This window comes from Cyanistes caeruleus, chromosome 12 (genome assembly GCF_971803275.1).
Source record: "Cyanistes caeruleus chromosome 12, bCyaCae1.hap1.1, whole genome shotgun sequence".
NCBI classification, from domain to species: Eukaryota; Metazoa; Chordata; class Aves; order Passeriformes; family Paridae; genus Cyanistes; species Cyanistes caeruleus.
In genome coordinates this window covers 6,237,142-6,253,626 of record NC_141712.1, presented here as the reverse complement: position 1 = coordinate 6,253,626, position 16,485 = coordinate 6,237,142, and the positions used below count along the sequence as shown (strand labels likewise).

Sequence of the window (16,485 nt, the reverse complement as noted above, 5' to 3'; positions counted from 1 at the left end):
GCATTTTCAATTCTGGTGTGTCCAGCTCCAGTTTGTCTCTACAAAATCTGTCTATGTAATGAAGTAATAATTCTTTTTTTACTTTATTTAGAGGGCAGAAATGAAGTGCCATATATCCATCACATCAGGCCCCCTGTCCAACACTACAGAGCAGGTTTACAGGCAGCCTAAGCACCAAACTAAAAGTTCCTTGAATAGGTAAATCCCTTCTGCAGTACATCATCTTCACCCCATTTCCCTCAGCCTCCTACACAGTGGGAGGATTCCAGTCCAGTCAGGATTTCCTTGCACTTCACAAACACACAGAGAACAGTCCCTGGGACTTGTGCAACAGCAAAAAAAGCAGTGTTTCACCATACAGTGAAGCTGAATTATCAGTGTTCCATGGTCAGAAGATGGAAGCATGTACTGATCCCTCTCTCCTTTATGAGCACTGGTTATGTACTTTTAGGTGATTAGAGGCTGATTTTCTGGCTGATGTGAGGATAAAACAGTGTAGCTAAAATTCATCACATGTATTTAGGAAGTCTAGATTCAAATAAAACAAACAAACCAAACACAAACTATACTGTCCATCATAGAGAAAGCAGAAGAATCTCACTGAAATCAAGTCTGACTTATTCTAGTTAACCAGGACATTTTTATTGGCACCCATTTGTAAGAAAATGATCTGATCTATAAAAAATCTGTATCTGCAGGCACAGAAATTATCTCCTATCATCCCACATTAGTGCATGTCTCCTGAAATAAGAGATTGTGCCTCGCAGCTCTGTTATGAACTAATGCTCCTGCCTCATCAGTGCACACTTAAACAAGTTTTACAATCTAGAGGCAGAAAGACATTTCCTTTTCTCACACCACCAAATATGTGTCCTGAGATCAACTGATGAATATTTTGGACAGAGCTGTGGATGATTACCTTCATCCTCATCGCTGGCACTGACTGTGAGGATGGTGGATCCCACATCCTGGTCCTCGTCCACGCTCACCTCGTAGACGCTCTGCGCAAAGACGGGCTGGTTGTCGTTGACGTCGCTGACGGACACGCGCACATAGGCTGTGTCTGCAGAGACAGGGAGCCAGAGATTCAAATCCCCAGCTGTGCCACTTCTGTCAGCTACAATCCCTTAACCTGCCTGCCTGCACATTCAATGAAGACAAATATGCAGACAATACAGAAACAAACCCTTAGGGCTGTGGACCGTATATGAACCAACATTACTCAAAAGAACTTGGGTATCAAATAAATGTCACATCCAATTTGTTTAAACACATACTACATGAATAATTGAACAGTTGTTGCCTAATATGGTAGTTGTACAGTGTTTAGTCATAACTTTTCATCCTGAAGCCTCAAAATTTTAAGGTTTTATTTAAGCAAGGTGATCAATTGAGAAAAGGATTTTCTATCTTGCATATTCCTGCTTCACAATTACTTTTGACTGAATACTGTACCATATGCAGTGCTTTGAGAAACAATTGTACTGCCAAAGATTTGCATCCTACAGATAACAGGCACATCTTTGCAAGCTAAAGAGCACTCTCTAAACTCTAAATATGAAGGCCTATAGGTTTTTTTATTTCAGAACAAAAACTTTCTTGATCATCTCGTAAAGTTTATCTTCCAGCTCTCACAAAACTGTTGCACAGATAAATGGTAAAAAAGCCACCAGAAAACCAGAACAACAGACACTCTTTCACAAGATGGGGGGAAAAAAAAAAAAAAAAGAAATTACCATTTACTCTTGTATATCAGAGCTTCTGTTTTCAGACACAATCCAAGTAATATCACACCACAGCTGTCTGTCTCTTACCAGAGTTTGGTTTTCCATGCTTCCCAGGTCGAGCTGATTCAGACCCATCCACTGACTTGACTTCCAGCAGGTAGGAGCCCTTCTCCTCTCTGTCAAACACAGAGGTGGTGTAAATGGAGCCTGTCTGGGGGTCCAAGCGAAAACAGGTGTAGTCTCTGCCACTGTCATGTAACAGGGAGTAAGTTATCTACAGGATTAAAAAGAAGTTGTTAATATATACTTTCCTTTTGTTGAGTATTTCACAACTAGAATAGTCCTTAAAGAGAGGAAGAACTGTCCCATGTCCAAATACTTGATCAGGCCAAGGAAGCTGGGTAAAACTTCAGCTTCAGCAATCTGGTCTAAAGCCAATTAACTTCCTTGACTGCTGATCTGTAAAGGAAAGCAATTTATCTAATCAGCTCCTGATTTCACTAGCACACATTTGTACAGTGCTTGTGCTGCAGTACTCAAACTCTGCTAAAGATCCCAAGTATTTATATAACAGCCAGAGCTGCATTTGAACCTGCTCATCATCACAGACCATGTTCTACCCTCTATTATATGCGTGGTTTTGTGACCTGACTTCAGCTTGCACTCTTGTTCTAAGGATGGAGCTATTTTTGATTTCTTTAATCAGCAAGGAATACATCCCCTTTGGGTGTTAACTTGCCATATTTTGTAAGGATTCAGTTTGCACTACTGCCAAGGATTTCCAACTCACAGAAGCTCTTAACACAGCTTTTCCTCCATTCATTTATCCAATCTCATTTTAGGTCTGTGTAGAACTTTCCAAACAAGGGAATTCTACAGCAAGTATTTCAACTAAGCTACAGGCTGTGTAAATATTTCCTCTTTGTTTTCTGTCTCACACCTACTAGTTTTAGTTGCATTTTTCACATGGCAACACAGAGAAGTATATAATTAACTACTTTATTTCATTAGTCATCTCTTTTCTGGGTTGAAGATTTCCAGACTATTTTAACCATTGCTCATGCAGAAGTTACTCCACAGCTTTCATCAGGGAAGATGAAGGTCCCCACTTTGTTACCTGCCCATGCTGACCAAGGTCGAGGTCGGTGGCAGACACCTGAGTGACAAATGTCCCCACATCAGCTCCCTCTGTTACTGAGGCCTCATATATGGATGAGGTGAAGAACGGGACATTGTCGTTGACATCTAGAACATCAAAAAGAGCACACAGAGAGAAAACTATAAAACCTGAAAGGAAATCAGTGCAGGATTATACAGTGACATCACTGAACAGCTCACACACCTGTGACATTAACATAGACCGTGGTGAATGCTGCCAGAGGAACTGCAGCCACGTTCTGCGCTCGCACCCGCAGCAAAAAGCTCTTTGTTGTTTCATAATCCAGAGGCTCAGCTACCAGGATTGAAGCAGAACCATCATGTCTGTTTGGAGTCAGGTAAAAACGAACTGGCATGTTGGTCTCTGGGACAAGCCCCTCTTCCAGGTTGTAAGTGACACGGGGATCTCCAAGGGGAGAAGTTGCTTTGATTGTCTGCACAGTTCAGAAAGTAATCAACCCTTCTGGAAGTACAGCAACATTTCTAAAAGCTTTTCTGTTTTGATTCTCCAAGATATTCAGCTACAAAACACAAACCTCTTCTAAAAGCTCACTACATTTAAGCAAATAAACAATGTTCAGTTACTCTGTGGCCTGAGAGCTACAGACAGACAAACAACCTTACCAAAATTGAGGCATCCCGTGTCGTATTCTCTGGAATAACAACTTCATAGCTGTCTCTTTCCCACTGTGGAGGCTGGTTTTTTGCACTGGTTACAGTTACAGCAAGTTCAACTTTACTGCTCCTGTTGCCTCCATCTGTAGCAGTAATCTCTCGAATTATAGATGACTTCTGAACAGTAAAAAAGGTTTCATTACAGAAGGTTTTCAGTGGGCCTCCAAAATAAATTAAAACATAAAATTAAAGGTACACTTAAAAATAACCTTCACAGAAGGAAAATATCTGAAGCTGAACTTAAAATATGAACTAGGTGTAAATTTGATGAAAATTCTGTTTATTTTATTGAAGATTGGTTGCTGCATGTCTGTAAACCTAAGCAAATGTCACACAAAATTTAAAATCAAACATAATGAAAAAAATCACTTTGTGGATGCCTTATTAACAGTTCCTGTTATTACCTATTAACAGTTCTTGTTATTAGGCCTGTAGGGTTCTTAGATTCATTAAATACGTTAAAAGGGTACACCCTTCACCAAACTCAGAAGTTAAATGTCAGTATTAAAAATATCTATTTAAAGACTGACATCCAGAACAATAGTTCCATTCCAAAACAAATTACTTTAAAACCTGAAAATATCAAAGTGCTTGTGTAGGTATTTAGAAATAGCTGAAAAGGATCAATTTTAGATAACTACATGAATTATGCTTTTACCTTCCTGAGGGACAGCCATGCTTAATGCACCAAAACTCACATGTATCAAGTTGGGAATCTGTATCAGGACCAAAATTTCACTTGTTCCCATTCAGGTTTGTGTCTTGACTCACTGCCTGTTAACACAATGAAGTCCAACACTTTGGTTCTTGCTCCCCTGCTTACAACCTCAGCCCTCCAGCCCTTGGGATGAGCATGCCAAAGGCAGGGAAATGGGATGAGCAAGTCCCAGAGGCAGTGCTGTGGCTGCTGCTTCCCAGCTGAAAGCAGGGCTTGCTCATATGCAATCCACAGTGCATGAACCCAGCAGCTAAAAGCCTTAGACTCATGTTTAATTTAAACAGATGTATTGATCCTTCAACCTGACCTCAGTCCCTCCTACAATATACTGAAATAGTCAGCTTCAAAAGGAAAGCAAGCACCATACCTGAGATATGGGCTGGTTCACAAACACCCAGCCTGTGGTAGGATTAATCTGTAAATAATTTGGTTCATCACTTGCCATGGAATATGTAATGGCAGCATTTGAGCTGTAGTCATCATCACGGGCTGCAACACGCAGGAAGCTGGTCCCAACTCTTGTGTCCTCTCTGAGAAAATCTAATGAAAGGAAAGGATATTGCAAATTGATCATTAATTTGCTAAACTACCATGGCCATTTTAGCAAGTTATAAAGAAATAACTTAAGTACAATTTTCTCTTCCTTGGAACAATGGCCACACACACTGGGTATTTTAAAGGGCTGCTATTACTCCAGAGCTGCAGATCATATCTAACCTTTATATCACCCCATTCATAACCTGCAATTCTTATTTCTTATAAGATACTTCTTTTAACTGTATTTTAACTCAGAGAATAATTGCTCTGGATGAATGACATGGCCATTGTTTCAAGGAACTTTCCCAGAAGGCAGGCCTATGAGCCACATGTTACATCACACACTACACAGCTCTGCAATAAATAAGCAAAGTGCATCTCTGGATGCATCAAAATTTGTCACATATTCTACTGCCAGGATAGGCAAAAACCCAAAAATCTGAGACATGGGGTACGCTCACACTCAGGGCACTGAAACTCTATCCAATGACTCTCAATTACATTCATAGTGGGTGTTTTCAAATCTGGGGTCATTGTCATTTTGGTCCAGGATGACAATATTTATCTGACATATTCCAATGAGTGGCTCCGCTGCCTGATCTGTTGCTGTCACAGTGATGGGATATTCCCTCTGTTTCTCTCGATCAAATACCTGGACAGTTGTCAGAACTCCTGAAAACAAATTAAATACCAAAGAGTTAAAATTCTGTGCATCTGGCAATATTTTACATGCAGATGTTTATTTTCTGTCAGTTCATTGGGACACAATGCAGTAGGTTAAGGGCACCTGTAACATTAACTTCAGGTTCAAGGATCCAACCCTGAGATTTAACAATTGAAACAGCTGGCACTGTACTGCTCAGGCAGACTCAAACTTTAATTACACTTACATCTACACAATAGGAATTTGAATTAGAATTGAAGTGTAATTTGAGTTTAGAAAATGGAGTTAAGTACAAATGAAGCAAATGAGTTTCTCAAAAAAATATTTCTTTTGAAGAGCTGTAAGGTAAAGGAAAGGAATGTTTTGTATCTTTAATCCTCCAGAAATTCAGCCTGAACTTAGTTCTGGCCTTCTCAGATTTAGCTCCTTGGCTGCTTGGAAGACTGCTGTCATTTGGATAAATCACTTATATGCCATTAGCAATGTTGCAAGATAATGTGCACTTAAAATAGGTTTGTCTGAGTTTTTAAAACCCAGTTACAAAAGCACACAAGTTACTTCACAAAGCAGAACTTCCACCTTTCAAGGAAAACATCAGTTTCAGTTTAGTACTGGACATGTATGAAACTTAGTTGCATGCAACACTTGTTCATGCAGTTAATACTTGGTTTTATACTTGGTCTGCTGTCAAGACTCTAAATGAAAAAGCATGAAGCCTGATTTTATCTAATCCTTTTTTCCAAGAGTGTTACAAGGTGGTTCTCTATGCCATTATCAGGTCTCACACTTGCTCTACCTGTGTCAGGATGAATGCTAAATGCTGGCAGGACACCATCTCTGTGCATCAAGCCATATTTCACTACACCATTGGCCCCTTCATCAGCATCAGTGGCTTCAACCTGCAGAACAACAGTCCCTGAAGGCTGATTTTCCAGGACAGAAGCATGTTCCCGATAATACTGGCACTAAAAGAGGGGACAAAGAGAAAGAAAGGAAGAAAAATATTAAAAAGAGAAAAATTAAGAACTTCCCTTGCCATTTGATTTAAAGATATACTAGCAGGGGAAAAAATAATTATTTAGCTACACTTGCATTGCCATGCTCTGCTGTTAAAGCTTTATCTGTACCATGATTAATTTAAATTTCCCTTGCTATTTTGTGGTTATACAAACAACACACAACATGAAGCCACTGAGCATCTCCAGCTGATGCAAATATTTGAAGAAAAAGTTAAAGTTACTTCCAAATGCAAATATTCTTATATATTAGCAAAGAATAATAAAAAAAGGGCATGCACGTGCCCAAACCACAGAACTGTTTTGATAAAAAAGGGATTTCTACACAAAGCAACTTTGTCAAGGAGAGGTTACTGAGAATTTCTAAGATGGACATGAATAGTTGCTGATTTTTCAAAATATGCAACACTGCTCATCAACATCTGAGCCAGCAGTACCACACCTCAAATATTTAGACAGCAGATCTTTAATATGACCTAACATTCTAAAACCAAATGCAAGAATTTATTTTTTACAGTCCTTCACTATTTAAGCTAAAACACTCTTTCTTCTCTCTTTCATTAGTTCCAGACACACAATCATCAAAGGAAGCCTATGCAATTTACAGAAGTATTCTGGAGTATTTTGGAAGAAGCACACTGCCTAGACAGCTACCCCTATGGACTCCTGCTCACATGTGTCACATGGGATCTCCCAAAGTGTTTCACTTGGCCTCACCCTGTGAAATGCCAGAGATGTTCAGGGAACAGACAGGAGCTCACAAGAGCTGTTCTGCCAGAACAAACCCTGAAAGCCTTAGGGAGGGGTGGAAAAGAAGGAGAAGACAGGACTCAGAGGGAAGTTCATCTGCTGCACACCTGCAGTGCCAACAATGTTAAAATACTTTTACACAGTCCAGTACAAATGACAGAGGCTCATATATTTACCTTCTGAAAGACAGGTTTGTTATTGTTGACATCATCAATTTTCACAACAACCTGGGCAGTACTTGTGAGAGGATGGGGCCCTCCAGAGGCATTATCATCAGTAGCTGTGACATTCAGAACATATTCTGTCCCCTGCAGCTTAGGAAATGGGCTTGCACGAAGTCTAACTAGCCCTGTAAAAACAACAGGTTGTGGGGTTTTGCTGCATTAACCCATTCCCATTACTCTCCTCACTAGTATGCATGACAATAAAGCATGCTGGTTACCTGTTCACCAATATACCATAAGGCTGTGCTGTTTAATTTAGCTACGGTGTTTTTACTGCAGTCCCACGTTAAAACAAAATTAAGACACCACAACAGGTTTGTCCACAGAGCAAACTGAGCCAACAGCCACAACTTCAGGTGACCTGAACAGAATGGATGTCATCAATCTGCAGCTGCCATGGACAGCTCAGCTGAAGCTACTCCAAGTTTACCTTCCTGCAGCTCAGTCACAGCAGCACTGAGCTTCAGAGGCACAGGCTGAGAAACCTCTCCTGCAGAAAGCAGCTGTCATTCTTTTGCTCCACCATCCATCACATCTCTTATTCATCAGGAATAATCACAATTGTCATCACAACAGCATCAATGTCACTCAATTTGCTTGAAAATGTATTGGTTTAGCTGCAGCACTTATCTCTGACACTTTTACCTCTACATTTCTACTACAAGAGGGTACAGGCTATTCCCCTGACATCATTCCTGAAAAGAAACTGCTGTAAGCCACTGTAAAAACTTTTACTGGTTTATTCAGCAACAAAAGCCTAAAAGTGTTCTAGAAAAAAAATGCTAATGTTCCTCAAGTTAAGTTTCAAATACTATAAAATTAATTGGCAAAAAGGTACAAATGTTACTATACATGATTTTCATTATTAAATATGTGGGGCCAATCCCAAGAGATGCTATCAAGCAAATGTTAAGATGCTCTGACCAAGAAAATCTGTTTCTTACAAAAAAGATTTTCAGAAGTGTCAGGTATATTAATGCTGTAGCATTTGGACACTTTCAAAACCTTTGCTCCTCTTCAGGTACCAAAGCATCTGTAGAAATTTAACTCTTGGAATCTGCAACTCTGTTTTTAAGAAGTCAGAAAGGAGTAAAGGAGCTCACAGTAAACTCAGGGTCATGATCCAATGCTTGAAAGTTACCTGCAGACCATATTTTTGGGAACATTTCAGAATCTAACATTAATATTGCAAAACCATGATTGCATTAAAATTAAAATTTCATGTTAAGTGAACTCTATGAAATAAAGTGAAGGAATAACTAAGGGCAGCTTACTCCTTCCTATGTATTCAGTGCTTCTGCTTTGGAAAATCTAAATTCAGATTTTGATTGCAGTTCAAAATACAAAGTAGTTTAACTGAAGTTAATTAAGTTACTTCAATCCTTCAATGGGATTTCAATTTGTTTGCCTGTTTCAATCTCAAAACATCCTCTTCTGTTTTTTCAAGCAATCAACACCAAATAAATCCTATTAATTTAAAGGGATATGCCGACCTACTCAGATGTTGGTGTTTGTGCACTTATTTTTTTTCTAATGAGGATACCAATGTGGTGGGAACCTTTCCTCTTTTCATGTTTTGAAAATATGTGACTCTTGAAAAGAACTTAAAAAGATGTAAAAATTGGCATTTCAGAACAAATGCCTTAAACTGCAAAATATTCTCCACACCTTTTTTTTGCCTCATGCATGCAGTATTCTAGGTTAACAACACAGGTCATGTGAACAATTTTAGCCTTATACAAAAAATATACTCTGTTAGTTCAGATTTTACATACTTTTATCTTCACTGAAATACAACAGTGGTAGTCTCATTCCACATACAAACACATAATTTTGTGTCAGTACAATACAGATAAGCTCAGCCAAGAAATGTTTGCTCTCACCAGCATAATCAGGGCATTGACACAGGCATGGGGTGGGAAAAGCCTCATCTAAAATCCCAGATGTCCAGTTCCTTATATTAAACTCTATTCAGATACTTGTCTGACATTTTGGAATGTCACCCTGTTATCAATAATAACATTCTCTATTAAATTACTGTCTCTTAAGCTACCTGTTATCTATAATAATGCCCTCTATTAAGTTACTGACTGAAAGCAAACACTGAGCAGCTAAAAGAGTTCAATTATACACAGATTTTAGGAAATGGTACCTTTCTTTAATATTGTAAGAGAGCAGATGAATTCTTTCCCTGTACTTTTTTTAATTAAGCTTCAAAGATAATGTATGCTATTCAGTTTGATAATAAGACCAAATTCAAGGTGCATCACAACAGAATCACCATTATGAGCACAGCAGCAAAGAGCTAACATACAATTACCTTTTTTAGGGTCGATAACAAAGTTGCCTTTCTGATCCCCAGACAGAATATCGTATGTGACACCATCTCCATCAGGATCAACAGCATTAACTGTGGCAATCAGCGTGTTTGGGCCTGCATCTTCAGAAACAAAGCTCCTGTAGCTGTTAAAAAAACCCAGACAGCAGCACATTCATGAATTTAACCAGGGTATAATAGACAGAGAACTAAGCTTTACAACGCCTGCTAACTACCTGTTCAAAGGGCACTGCAGGAATTTGTAGTTTTCTAACACATTTACACTGATATGATGCTTTTTGTTAAGCAGTGAAATGATAGCATTGATGATCTGTCCAACCATGCACACACCTTTCCGTTTTTACCCCCACATTTCCACTCCAAACTTCCAGCAGTACCACAGCCTTGAAGATGAGCTGTGCAACAAGGCTTGTGCTAAATGCAAAATTCCCTTGGGGCTTTTTAATTTTTAAAAAAATGAGCTTCTTGATTCACAGACTCCAAGCAAACATTTGCTAAGTTAAAGCAGTTCTTGTTACAGCACTTTCTGACACAAGCCCTCAAAAGACTTTCAGCACAGTCCTTGTCCCAGCAGGACTCAGATGAGAGTGAGATGTGGAGGATATGTGCATAATGTCAGTTTTACAAAAATCTCTGCTCAAGTCCAGACACATCACTGACATTGTAAGCTCTTAAGAGGCATTATCAGCCTAAGCTTAATGCTCTCTGGAGTAGAAAAGCCCCCTGCTTTAGCAAAGTCCCAAATATTTATTATTTTATCTGACTGGATTGAGCATGTGTCAGACTAAGCATCCACCAGGCCTGTCCACAGTCAATATCCCAAAGCTCAGCTGTAAGAGTGAACTGCACTGGCTGTACCAGCATAACACAGATTCACCACTGGGTTAGAGTGCTTCTGGACACACTGGACAGATGCTGAGAACTGCAAACAAATTTAAAGGAAAAGAAAATGGATACACAGAAAACCTATTCCTTCACTTTTGTTGTTATGTGTGTTTTCTATGAAACCTCCATAGAAACAGCTTCACTTCTTCCCCCAATTTTATATGCAATGAAGTAAGAGAAGCAAATCATTCTGCTTTAGCTCAGTCACAACCCTCAAGACATCATCTTAACTCTGCATCTCAAAAGCAAATGAACAGTAATTCTGATAATTTTTTATATGAAATACAGGGAGAGAGGAGTTCAGAAGAGATCTCTTAAAAGACAGAATGTAAAAACTGACAACATGAAACAGAGTGGTAGCCTTAAGCATTTCATAACTGAGATAAAGAATAACTGTGATGAAAGAGAGCTCGTGGCAAGGAATGATGAGTTTATACTGGGCTGTAAATCTGTTTGAACAAAGGGCTGGAAGGACATCATCATCACCTAGATTTGTGTTAGACTGCCACAGAGCACAGCATTAACTGCAAACAGTCTCTCAACAGGCCCCAATTTACATGTGTTCACAATGGTTGTGTTTCGTGGAAAATTTCAACTAAGTTCTGTCTGAAATTTACCTCTGGGTTCAAAATATTTTTCAAAACAGGAAAGATAAAGCAAAATCAAAGCCCAGGTAACCAAAAACTGAAGATGATTTGCATTCCAGGAGATGAATTCTATTCCAATGCCCATCTACACATACACACAACAGTGGTTTCCCTGCTATTGCACAGAGAATGGAAAAATTTCTTGTGAAGGTTTGGTAATTTAAAATAATATTAATTTTAATCATATTCTTCAGTAAACAAAGTACAAGAGCTGGCAGAATTTTTTTTTTAATTGTTTTCTGTTTCAAATTGTTAGAGATGTTTACAGCATCTTAAATAGTATCACTCGCTTCTGATTAAAATATTTGGAACAGATGCAGATAAATATTCTTTATCTCTGAATAGTGAAAGAAATAAATATATGAATGAAAAACAGGCATCAGCAAAGGAGTGAGAAACATAACCTGGTTTAGTATTTGAAAATATAGAGAGATCCAATAACAAATTCCAAAAGATCAAATTTTCCAAGCCATATCTCCTCAGCAATGTTTAGAAAAGAAAGGAAGGCACAAGATTTTGAAGCCAGAGGTTATCTGCACATAAAACAAGGACTGTCAGAAAGCTTTGATGTTTTGTTCAGCTAAACCCCAAGCTTAGCACCACTGAAATCTTCGCCTCGGTTTTGTTCTGAGGAACTTCTACTTATAAGAGGAGAAGGGTGATGCAGAAGCTGACTGGAAATTCCATTACAAAGTCTTTAACATCAGTGCAAGTTTACAGCACTTCTGGCACTGCCTCAGATGCTTCTGGGTCCCAGCTATGGAAGAAAAGTGCTTACATGTATTGAGAAGAAAAAAAAAAATATACATTCAGTTTGTAGGGCCTGGGACTAAGTGAAATTAAGTGAACTCCACTTAATGTCATTTATCTTGTGAGTTTTGTAATTCAGTTGTCACTTAGGATTGTGTCATCTAAGCATTTTTCTTTGACAGCTATAAACCAGGGATGCAGACTGCTGACTCTAAGTTTAAACTGCCTAATTAAAAGGCAAAATTCCCCCATGTCTCTGGATGAGAGCTGATGGCAACAACTGCCTGCTTTTGCTGACTGATTTCCTTTTGTGGTGGAGAGGTGCTCCTGAACTGTATAATCTGAAATTACTGCACCATATCTTTCAGTAGACACTAGAAAAAATGAAAGTGCAAGATCTGTCAAAAGAGATTGTTTATCTATTAATTTTTTTTTATTTTTTTTGTACTGAGAGCATCAGAGTCAAAATACCAACCCACATTTGTCAGTCCAGCTCTCAGCTCTGATTGAACCAAAGCAAATTTGCCATTCTGTGATCAGCCTTTCAACCTAAACACAAAAACCAGCAGTAAAAGATAACAGAGTCTGAAGAATATGTATTTACATTGCCTGAGAAAACTCAGGTGCTTCATCATTCACATTGGAGACATGGATCCTAACAGTTGCTGTCCCAGTCCTGGGCTCTTCCCCTTGGTCCACAGCCATAATGATGAACTCATAGAGGTGGTTAGGGCGCTCATAGTCCAAGCGTGCTGCTGGAAAAATAGTGCCATGAGGAGTAATGCTGAAGTCTTGGCTCAGAGTGTAATAGAGCAGCTGGGCATTCTCCTTTGAATCACAGTCAGTGGCTGTCACTGTCAGAAGAGAAGAGAAAGACATGGTGTAAATCAAGGTTAAGAACTGGAATGGTAACTACATTTACTACTGCTGTAGCAGGACTTGCCTTGTGGCAAGTGGTGCTTGAAATCAGTCAGAAAACTCTGCTGTCCCTTGTGCTTTTTAATGAACTAATCCTTGCTCAGAAATAAGGCATTTAAAAAAAACAAAACAAAGTGAATTCCCTGGGAGAACTTAGATGCTAAATCTTGACTCTGTTAAAGAGTCCTGTACCATCAAGGATATATTCCCACATAGAGAAGTGTACTCTCATGTCCACCTGACCTACACTGCTGACTTAAAATCACTCAGATCACACACTGTGCAATTAAAGATGGAATATTCACATATATTATTCAACTGATGCCCATTATGTGTTTGTCAGATCCCATTCATAACCTACAAAAATCTATGCTAAAAGCACAGTTACCAGACCAGTAAATGACAAACTATCATTAGTACAGGATAAATCACTAAATAGAACAGTAGGAGGCTGTAAAATCCTATTTACTAGGGAAAAGCAATTTTCCTGCAGTTGAATTTCCTTTTCCCCCCTCAAGATTAAGAGAAAGTTTATGTAAGGTTTAAAGGCTAATACAAGGCCCTTACACAGCTGCTTAATTGACACAGATTTGTTTTCTTTCTATACTTTACAGAGCACAACCACTTGAAGCTCAAGTTCTTGGTCTCACTGGGAAGAAGCAAAGTCTTCTTGTCAAGCATCCAAACAAAACCTCTCACTGCGCAGTTAAACCATCCAGGAGGCTTTTAATGCAAGAGAACAGAATTCCTACAGCAAGCCCACACAGGACTCTCAGAAACAGGCAGAGGTGAGCTGAGTGTCCACAACTTCTGATCCAGGATCACCCTCTTCCTTCAAGAAATGTAGCAAGACTGCTACTATGAACCTGCTGCTGTAATACCAACCACAAAAAAGTGGTTGTTCTGTTACTTCAAAATTCCACAAAGAGAATCTGTTTTGTTTGCCTTCCTGTTCCCCCAAATTGTTTGGGCTGTAGCAGTAGGAAATAACTCTGACATGAATCTACAAGGTGTCATCTGGCTTCAGAGAGCTGCAACTACCCATGCTGGGATGGGTAATTTTGCTTTCTGAACTGAATCCTAAGTAGTGCAAGGGAGAAAAATACAGTGAATGTAATAAATGGCTTCAGGAGCACTAACCTTGGAGGAGTGCAGTTGTCATAGGAACTGTTTCAGGAACACCGACTTTGCTGTAAATCGACTGATGAAATTCGGGGGCACAATCATTCACATCTGTGATTACAACCAAAACCTTAATGGAGAAGAGGGGAATGTTAAACAGCAAAGTGAATCAAGGCAATGACCTCACTGCTCTGGAAACATCACATGGAAGAATTTCCAAAAACATCCTTGAAGCCTTCAGCAGCTATAGGATAAGACATTTTTCTTAGGTTGCTCTTTTTCTGCTGAGTGCCACTGAAATATTACATTCCAAGATACTAGCAATTGCCAAGTCCCTGACCCTGCAGCAATGTTTTCCACTCACCCTTCATCTCCATTGATTACTCCTTATTACTAATTTAAAGGAAAATGGACCACCTGCTTGCCAAGCACCCTTTTTCCATTATCTTATCTTGCAACACTTCTGTGATTTGTAACATTAAAACTCTATTGCCAAGCATATTACATTTTAGCAGTATAAATCTCCAAGAGCAAGTTCTGAATTCAATTACAGCAGCACAAATCAGATATAAGTGGAACTGATCTCCAGGGAAGTGGTCACAGCCACAAATCTGACAGAGCTCAAGGGGTGCTTGGACAATTCTCTGAGCACAGGGTGGGATTGTTGGGGTGTCTGTGCAGGGCCAGGAGTTAGACTCCATCCTTGTGGGTCCCTTCCAACTCAGAATATTCTGTTATTCTGGTAAACCAAGTAAGAGGTACCATTTTGCCTCTAACATCTTTACAAATGCTTCCTTATTCCTGTGTCAAGTATGAGCTCCACAGCTGTACAGTTTACCCTCCAGAGAGGAGTGTGTCAAGGAGCCTTTCTGGTGGCTCATCCTGCTGCACCTCATGCAGTTATGGAGGCATTCTGCATTACAGAGCACCAGGCAGAGGTGAATTCCATGAGCCTTGCAGAGCAGACATGCATGAACCAGAGCATGACCTGCTCTCTAAGCTATTGAGGTTGTATCAGTGCAAAGCAGGTACAGGTTAAACTACCTCTAGGCTAAATATATTTGTAAAATCATCTCATAATCCTCTTCTGATTCATATTTTACCATTCTTCATCTTGTAGTACACGAGGGTCAACAGAAACTATTGGGCTCTGGGGTGCTACAGCCAGAGTTTGTTACACTGGCATATTGCTTCCTGTCTGTGTCCTCACACTTGATCCTAATAATTCTGTCTCCAGTTCCCTTATTTCCTGCAGCAGGAACAAACTCATATAGCATGCTTTTCCTAGCTCAGTGAATCTCAGAATTCAAATAACTGTAATAACTATAATAAGAAATATTTTTGCTGTCAAACAGCTTTCTAAAATACCACAAACCATCAGCTTTTAGTATCATTGAATTCTTATTACTTTCTTGTTTTATGAGTTCACTTTGTGTTCTTGATACAAAACAAGCAATTCTTTGTCCTGCCTTTGTTTTAGAGTGGAATAATCTCAAATGCACCTCATACTTGATGAAAATAGAGTAAGACAAAACCTCATGTCTGGCTTGGCCACATCCATTTCGATGTGTTACCAGATAAGACCTAGGATCTATGATGGGATGACTTATTGAACCCTCAGAAACAGCCTTTAGAGCATCTGCAAGAGTAAAACCTAAGACTACCCAAACCACTTCTCAACATCTCCCCATAGACAGAAACTCTTAAGATGGACAGCAGAATGGCCAGCATGGGGAAACGGGAGCTCCTGGAGAATCAGCACAGAATTCAAAAGGATGAAGGAAAATGGAAATGCACCCAGGCTGCTGGAGGGGAACACCTACCTCAGCAGCACTGCTGAACTGCTCCTCATCCTCCTCTGCTCTGACCAGAAGGAGGTGCTGGTGGGGGTCACTTTCATAATCCACACTCCGAGTCAGACTGATCTCTCCTGTTGCCCGATCGATACTGAACAGACCCCCAGGATTAGTGAGCAAACTGTAGCTCAGGGATTTCTTCTGATATGACACAGCAGTGACTGTAAGAAAGCTGCATTTAAAACAAAAATAAAAAGAGAGGACTCAAGGACATAATACGACATTCTGAACAATATGACAAAAGCAATGCATATCAGAAATGATGGTGCAGCCCTGCAGGTCTGCTCAGAGGTATCCTCAATGCAGTCAGTGACAGCTGTATCTAAACACCAAATTCAAGCATTTTGTTACACAGTGGTTCTGTCACCTTGGGGTTAAACAGATAAAGACAGGATTCTTGGAAGCAGAACACAGTAAGGATTAAAAATGCAGGAACAGAGGATTTAATTTTTGCTGCAACTGAATTTGCCTACTTCAACTTCCTTCTATGGCAGTGATGG

At 39.5% G+C, this 16,485-nt stretch overlaps 1 protein-coding gene across 1 annotated transcript in view; it reads right to left on the bottom strand.

The window, feature by feature from the left end:
- LOC111934783 (neural-cadherin-like) overlaps positions 1–16,485 on the bottom strand; it is a 60,518-nt gene that overhangs the window by 26,189 nt on the left and 17,844 nt on the right. The window contains exons 4-16 of the mRNA XM_086848190.1: positions 15,953–16,157; positions 14,148–14,259; positions 12,694–12,943; positions 9,790–9,932; positions 7,422–7,594; positions 6,276–6,444; positions 5,317–5,487; positions 4,646–4,818; positions 3,510–3,677; positions 3,070–3,319; positions 2,845–2,972; positions 1,815–2,001; positions 920–1,063 (exon numbers count right to left, since the gene is read on the bottom strand). Of these exons, the coding sequence (XP_086704316.1) occupies positions 920–1,063; positions 1,815–2,001; positions 2,845–2,972; positions 3,070–3,319; positions 3,510–3,677; positions 4,646–4,818; positions 5,317–5,487; positions 6,276–6,444; positions 7,422–7,594; positions 9,790–9,932; positions 12,694–12,943; positions 14,148–14,259; positions 15,953–16,157 (2,273 nt within the window). The remainder of the gene's footprint in view (positions 1–919; positions 1,064–1,814; positions 2,002–2,844; positions 2,973–3,069; positions 3,320–3,509; positions 3,678–4,645; positions 4,819–5,316; positions 5,488–6,275; positions 6,445–7,421; positions 7,595–9,789; positions 9,933–12,693; positions 12,944–14,147; positions 14,260–15,952; positions 16,158–16,485) is intronic.